At 38.3% G+C, this 8,169-nt stretch overlaps 1 protein-coding gene across 3 annotated transcripts in view; it reads right to left on the minus strand.

Annotated features, from left to right (window-relative positions):
• Positions 1-1,429: 1,429 nt before the first annotated feature.
• Positions 1,430-8,169, minus strand: part of LOC102312819 (metabotropic glutamate receptor 8) — a 139,116-nt gene continuing 132,376 nt past the window's right edge. For all 3 annotated transcript variants that reach the window (XM_005949909.3, XM_042215373.1, XM_005949908.3), the window contains 2 exons: positions 5,436-5,682; positions 1,430-4,647 (listed from right to left, as the gene is read on the minus strand). In XM_005949909.3, the coding sequence (XP_005949971.1) occupies positions 4,598-4,647; positions 5,436-5,682 (297 nt within the window). In that variant the 3' untranslated portion in view covers positions 1,430-4,597. The remainder of the gene's footprint in view (positions 4,648-5,435; positions 5,683-8,169) is intronic.

Raw genomic sequence — 8,169 nt, forward strand, 5'->3', positions numbered from 1 at the left:
CAGTAGATGGCTTCCCCTGCCTGCACTTGGTTCTGCCAGAGGTTTCTTCTGTTAAAAGGGACCATTTCAATGTAGTATTTCAAAGGGGTCCAAATTATACCAAGAAAGTACCCCACACATCTATACACTATCTGCAACAGACTGAACTGTAAATACAATGCACAAGGCATCCATGTTGTTTATCCCAAGTTCAGACCCGACCATCTAAATGTTGCAACCATTGCCAAAACTCAACAGACCAGGCAATGTTTTATTTCCAGTCTTCTATTGTCCAATTTTTGTGACCCTGTGGAAACTGTAGCTTCAATTTCCTGGTCTTAGCTCACAGCAGTGAGACTCAATGTGGTCTTTTGTTTGTGTAGCCCTTTTGCTTTTTGCTTTTCTTCTTTTTCTTTTTATTTGACTGTTGATATAAAATTCCCACAAAAGCTGCTGCCTACTGATATTGCTTTGCTCTCCCTCTCACTGTGTGTAAAGTTTCCTGCACTGCCTGCCAATGGAGAGTTTTCTAAAACTTATGTCCCCACCTCACACTCTTACAATGGACTGTTTATCTTTGTAAACAATAGCCTATGTTAGAGAGTGTTCAAAGAGTCAACAAATGAATAGGTTGATGGTAGGTGTTTTATTCTCTGCAATACAGCTTTAAGACGACGATGTCTGATTGCAAGCTCAAAATAAAATGACTACTACTAGCCTCACAGGCTATATGTATTACAAGCACCATTATTACTAAAGGAAGCCAAGAAGTAACTAAACATCTTAGACACTGAGCAGGAAGATAACAGAAGGGACAGGTGAAGAGGCTATGCTGCTAGCGAGTTGGCTATGAATTAAGCTAAGCTAGCGAACCCTAAAGACAGTGAATGAATATTGTGAATATTGTATAATATTGTTGACATGAAAAAGACACTCACAGGTGTTGGTAACCCTAGATTTGTTTGGCACTTAATTATTAACAGTCCACTGGCATAATGTACCTTGAAATTACAATTGACCCCAGAGTGGATAGTTTGCCTGAGGCAAGCTAGAGTTTGCCTCAGATTATATTTGGAATGACCTAGTGCAATGGCAAATGTAGTGCAATGATTCTTATATAATCCTCTTCTATTCTACCTGAGGTTAGTTCATAGACTGCAGACTGTTAGACATGATGGATAGCATTAACAACCCACTAGCTGCAAATAATCATGTGCAGTTCTGAAAGCGGTCTATGAGCTAACCTCAGCGAACACCAGCTAGCAATGTTAGCTCGGTGGCCAGTAGCCTTCAGTAATAGGAATAAATCACAGGGCAACAGTACATTGATATTGTTGTAAAAAGCATGACAATATATTAAGTAATCCAAAGCATTCAGAATACGTTACTCACATTGAGTAACTTAACGGAATACGTTACAACTAAATTTTGGGGAATGTATTCTGTAATCTGTAGTGGAATACATTTTAAAAGTAACCTTCCTCACACTGCCTGAGCACTCACCACCAACCCTTCGGTTAGTAGATGGCCTGCTAACCCTCCTGAGCTACAGCCACCTCAAATAGTTCCAAATAGAAAAGATGGTGAGAGCAGTAAGTTGCAGTTACCGGTTCCAAACCAGCTGCAACTTAACCATTACTGCATCTTGTTATGTTAAGTATGTGGTAGGTTAAAGACAAACTGTAGTTCTTTGTTAAATGAACTGAATATGAATATCTCAAAGCAGGAAATACAATCTCTAAAGTACGTGTGAGCAGCCGAACCTGGTCAAACAGGAAATATTAAAACAGAACCTGTATAGAAATTTAGCTGAGCTGTTTCATCTTCAGTATTATATTCATTGTAGTTCTGTTCTTTCAGTTGGCTGCAAATACAAGAAATGAGAGACGTCCGGGGAAAGTAGTCTGGATGCTTCATCACTCAGACTCTACTTGTTCCTTTTTCCTGCCAGTACATGCAGAAATATTCATTACATGCACGAGGAGTTCTCTCCAGCAGCTTGCATTGATTCCCCCCTCTCTGATTGCACAGAATGTATTGATCCCACTGACTGTGTTTTTTGTATTGAGATGCACACTGTGCTGAATTTCCTGCCAGGTTGTTAAGATGTTGAAGGTCAAATCCAGTGTAGATAAAGTTACTGTTTCGTTCCTACTAAAATATAGTAGTTTTTTAAATCTTTTGTGGATCTTGTGGTGTTGGCTGATTTCTCACATTTCCTCTATTGTATATCACATGAAAGTTATTCTCTCTTGCTAATGGAGAACTCTCCTTTACATGACCTTCTTCTAGTGAGTCTCTGGACAAATGCCCAGCAGGTGTTGCAGACAGGAACCATTTCAGTGATCTGCATGAGCAACTTTACTTAACTCATATTCACTAGAATGAATGATTTCATACGTTCTCCGTGTAAATACTGAGGACTACCAGCTGGTCTTTGTTACTAGAAGACAGCATAAATTGATTAAACTGAGATTAGTTAACTTTTTTCTAATGTCTTGTGGAAGCACTACTCTTTTTATCTTTGGGAGCACAACACTGAAACAACAACAAGGCTTCTGTGAGAGGCCCCAGTATCAGTATGGTATAAATATGGACCCAACTTTAATGTCAGAAAAGGCAAATCAATGCAGTTTTTTTTAACCCTGACAGAATATCCACTATACTATTACTACTATTAATAGAGCACTGCATTGCTGGAAATATATATAAATTTAACTAACGAGATGCAGCATTTCCAGTATGAAAGATTACGCTAAACCTTAGCAATTGAGCTTGCTAACTGGTGGAATTTTTTTTATCTGTTATAAACAATAGAAAAATATCTGTAACAATTTTGACAAATAATGAGTGCATGTAGGCCCACTACTTGCAGGAGGCTTGCTGCCTGCACATTAAAGTTTTCATCAACAGGGTTGTTCACTTGCTCCTTTGGGCCGCAAACAGGTTGTGACTGTGGTTTACACTGTATCCAGCCTTCTTGGAGTCCCTGGCTTTAATGGTCAGGTGGGCAATGGGGCAGTGAGACCTGGAGAGGTGTGATTGTATGTAATTTCGTAAATAAAAACTTTTACTGGCTAGCCACACTGAAAAAAGAGAATCCACCTGTTTGCTGTAATGCCCAGGTTTTTAGAGCACTTTATAAATGAGGTTTGTGTTGAGAAGAGTCTGTTTAAGTTGAGAGTGTTGATTTTTCCTTGTTGGGACAGGTCAACAGACTCAGTGGCACAATCAGCTGGCAGAGCAGATGTCCATAAGATATGGTGAGCACTATTTTATGCAATAAAAGTATTTTTCCCAAGCACATACAAACACTTTATACATTCAGATTACCATATATGTCACAACACAAACATAACAAAATTTCTTACTGAACCGTGTTAGGAATCCTAACATCCATCAGCAGGTCTTTAGGGAAAATAGGTTGACGTGTGTGTGACAGACCGAAAAGAAGCCTCCAGAGAAGAGATGCCATACTTTTTGGAGACCTTATTCACATGCTTTGGTTAAGAATTTCTTATATCACTACTTCTTACTGAGTGGATTACTTCATATTAAAAGGGAGGAGAATTGAAGCCCAAATGTAAATGAAGAAGACTGTAGAGTAGGGTTCCATGTTTCAAATTAACCTTGCATGTCCACTTTAAAGACTCTTTCTTTTGCTAACAAATTGGCCCTATTGGTCTTTAGAAAGAGATGTTTAGGACATTAATTGGATTCACTTTTGAATCTACGACCACCTTAATATACACTTATTTTATTCAATAGCATTTCCCTAACACCAGGTTGCATGTTGACATAAGAAATCAACCCACCCTCTATCAAGAACATTAAGAAAATGCACTCCTGAAGCCTTGCACTTAGGGATCAGCAGTGTTTCCATAACATAAACTTTTTGTCATTGAGATGACAACGCCAGTTTGAAATAAATGGGAAATCAAAAAGTTGCCACAGTCATTATGAAATGAAAAGTTTTAATTTTGTCCATTTATTCTTTTTCAGACTTCCCCCTTCAAATAGAACAAAGAATGGCTACGACTTGAGAAACATTTTTTTATTATAAATAGAGCCTTTGTATAAAAAGTGCATGCGTTAGTTAAACCATGGCATTTAATCATATCACAACCAAAACCTGCCAACCAGTTAGTCAAAAACAGTGACAGTATCATCTCAAAATGCACGTCAATGGACACACAACATCAGACAAAATCAGAATTTTCACAACCACTATTAAGTTGTTTTTGTTGTCAACATACAATTAGAATAGCAACAAACACAGTTAGTCCCCACAATTTCTTTCAGAAGATTTTTAAAAAATGTATTTAAACAAAAATTTTGCTTGAGTCTCCAGTTACCATCTTCTTGTTTCCTTAATATTTTTCAGATGGATTTTACTTTATTTTTAGGCTTTTTGCTCCGCTGAGGTCTGTTCCCTGCTGTCTGTAAACAGAAAAAAACAAACAAACAAAAAAAAACTCCACAGACTCCCTCTGATCTTGAAATTGTTCAGAGTACCTCGTTTCTGTCATAGCCTGTGGTGGTGTCCTTTCCTCAAAATCTGACAAAAATGTGCATATTAAATGTCCCAAAAGGTCTTTGTGCCAAAGTCGTTATATCTTCACATCGCATGGTTGGTGTAGCTCACATAGGTCGTTTTTGGAGGTGGCACTAACAAGAGGATAGAAAACAGCAGGTTTATAAGTTGAGATATTAGAACAGCAACAGACAACTCTTTTCTATTGGTATTTTTTTTTTGTCTCTTATGGTTTCATCAATCTTCTTTAGCCACAGTTCCGCTGTATATACCTATATGGTAAGATTATGATTTGAATAATTCTAACATAATTCTTGGATTCTACTGAGACCAAAAAATGACTGATTATTATATTCTGTATACCACCTTAATTCTTATTTCTCTTGGAAAATTGAATGTTTATTACTGCTGCAGCAGAAAAGAAGACCTCTTTTATCCTGTAAGAACATCAGCCTTCTGATGTTCTTACAGGATAAGAACATCAGAAGGTAGAGAAATTAAAAGTGATGTGGAAGCTCCTGCTTGTTAAAGAAAGAAGAGCAATTCAGTCAGCACATCTCGAATGAGTAAACAATCTGACGTCTCATGATTTTCTGCTGATGGACTAAGAAGTAGCTTCGAAGTGTAACTCTGAGCTATAAGCAGTTTTGGCTTCAAATCCAAGCTCAGGTGACGTCTAAATAAACTCCAGCCACTTCATGTTAAATGCTTATTACTGAAGAGAAGAAAAAAACTCGTTCTGCCTCTGACATCACCTCATCAACAAAATATATATTTTCTTGCACATCTGTCCGTTCTAACTGATTCTAACAATAATACTTTTACCATAATTTAAAGGATAATGTTTAACTAGATCATCTTGTTCCCTGTCTCCTCCTGGTCTTTTAATGCCAGCTATCAAACATCTCCTGGTCACACTTACCACTAGCTTCCATACCCTCACAAAGCTCAGTCTTCACTTCGCCGTTGGGCCGCTCAGCTGCCAGGTGTGACAGCTTGCTGGTCATAGTGGCAGCGGTGACGATGGCCTTGAAGCTGCGTTTACGTTTGGGGACGTTCCGCTCGGGGTGGAAGATGATGATGTACACCTTTGGCATATAGAGCATGCCCAGAGAGACAGAAGCACTGAGGCTCAGAGACACCGTCAGTGTCGCCGTCTGGATGTACATCTGTGGATAAAACAGGAGGAAGAACTGGCTGAGAATGAGACTCAAAGAGGCAGTACAATGACCAAGACATCGACCTCCTAATAATGCTCAACTGCGGTGCAAAGAAACTATGAAACAGTTGGTGCTTTTAGTGACCTATAATAATTCCAAGGATTACATTTACACAAAGTTTATATTAAAAATGGACGTTTAATTTCAGTGATCTAGTAGCTCATCCAGCTCACAATCATTCCCAATTCAGAGATTAATGTATTGTGTTAAATACAGAAAGAATGTGATTTGATATTTTGTCATTTATTGGCTGTACTGCACAAACCAATGAGAAGCCAAGAAGGCTCGCATTAATCTAATTCAACACTAAATTAAAGTGTTTGTATTATGCATTATGAGTAAGTATTATGATTACTGTAGTAACTGTCATTAATGTCCCCTGTCTCACTCTGTTCAGTGACAAATCAAATTCTTCTGATCCTCACAGTTTTGGCTGTAGAGTCAGGATAGGAGGAAAAAGTGTTAAGTGCGCTACCATGCCCTCAAGGTCCATCCGAAGAATAAAAGAGACCCTAGGAAGAATTTTTTTAGAAGAGCTAATTATTCTGGCTGTTATAATAGATAGTTTTCTGCAGGCCTTTTCTGTAGAGCCTCACAGTGCAGCCTGTTATGAGTGTAATTTCATAAACCATATTTTTTTATTTACTATATGGGTTAAACTTAAACGTACTTAATTTTAACATACCTGATTCTATTCTGATCAGTACTAAACAATATTTGTTATCTTTTCTACATCTTTATTTTGATTTATCTTTGATTGAGAATAATAATATTTTAGCACTCTGATCATTTTTAACAGAAAAGGCTGGATGTTGAAACCTTTTGCCACCTCTCAGATGTGGTGACAGGGGAAAGTCAGGGGGACTTCAATCTCTCTCTGCCCCACTTCTCTCGACAGTACTAAAATGTTCTTTTTCACATAATGTATGTTTCATGCTCACATGCAAAAAATAACCAAAGCGTCCAATGATGATGTCAGTGTATGTAGAAGTATTGCTGAATGGTGATGATCTAGAAACTCCCGCTTCAGAGTGGTGTAAACAGTTTTTCTACTTGCTGAACTGTATGATGTCAGTGAAAGGTGATATCTTTAATATAAGACCTCAGTCACACAGGCCTAGAGATTGCTGCCAGAGAAAAATGTGCGATCCTTGGCTAGTTGAAAAACGAGGTGAAGATGTTAGAGGGTGCTGGCTATTGCTCTGTGAAATCAGTTGGAACGAGGGTACTCTTTGTGTTTACTTGGTTGCTCGTTAGCTTGTTGCATTTACCTGTACTCTAGCATTAGCTGCACTGAAGCAGTCAACTTTTCTGCTAACTAACCACCAACTGGAAGAAACCAGAGGCTGTTCAGCTTCAAACTAAAAGCCTTATTTGTTGAAGTGGTAAGGCATAAATTTTACTTTGAATGGGAACTCTTCAGTTTCACAGCTGCTTAATAATTAGTTGTTGAGTAGTAGCAGACATGCTGTCATCTCCTTGCAAACAAATGACAGTGACCAAGTCAATAGTACGTTTTTTGCAACCAATTTCACCCAGCAGCAAACAACCTGACAGTGGATAAACTGGTTGAAATACATAAGATAAATGAAAATTATTTTGAACTGCTAAGAAGCTTCTCTACTAGCGACAATAAAAACATGGAGCTGAAAATGAAAACTATGAGTGACGTAAGTAGCATGCAAAGTTAAACATACACAATACTAACTTAAACAAGATTTGTCCTTCTAAAACTTTGGCCAGAAGGGGTGAAAGAAACAAAAAACTATTTGGCTTTATTGGAAAAATATACAAAAACCAAATAATGAATTATTTTGCACCAGAGAGTACTGATTTTGAGTTAGCTATTGAGAAAAACAGTAACTCCTGTACATTCAGGTGGATTTTATGCAGCAGAGACATGAGCTGCTGCATGAATAAAATAGGGATAGCTGAGCAGGAAAACCAGTGCAAGTGAAACAATGAAGTCACAGATCAGGTGGACATCACTGCAGCAAATTTTCTCCAACTGCTTTAACTGAACCAAAATGAAACATTGCAGCATTGAGCAGATTCTTGGATTTAAATGGAGAGCATCTTTGTGGTCTCATTTGAAACAGGAAGTATTAAAGTGTTTGTCTTCTCTGTCAGCTGACAGATGTGCTGCAGTCTGTGTTGGGATGAAAACCAACTGTCTGATGCAGCAAGGAAATTGTTGACTCAGTTAACAGAGTGAAAGAGAGAGAGAACAGTTTTCAACCTGACTCAAGCACACACACACACACACACACACACACACACACACACACACACACGTGGGGAGCTCAACCAGGCAACAAAAAGCTCATTCTGCCTTCTGAATATCTGTCACAGCACACCTTCGCTTGTGCTCCCAAAACAGAACGCCACCTGCTGTTACTGACTGTTTTGACACCAACTTCATTACTATGACAACCA

Source organism: Haplochromis burtoni, unplaced genomic scaffold (genome assembly GCF_018398535.1).
Source record: "Haplochromis burtoni strain Fernald_Lab_line unplaced genomic scaffold, NCSU_Asbu1 Contig_706, whole genome shotgun sequence".
Classification (NCBI taxonomy): domain Eukaryota; kingdom Metazoa; phylum Chordata; class Actinopteri; order Cichliformes; family Cichlidae; genus Haplochromis; species Haplochromis burtoni.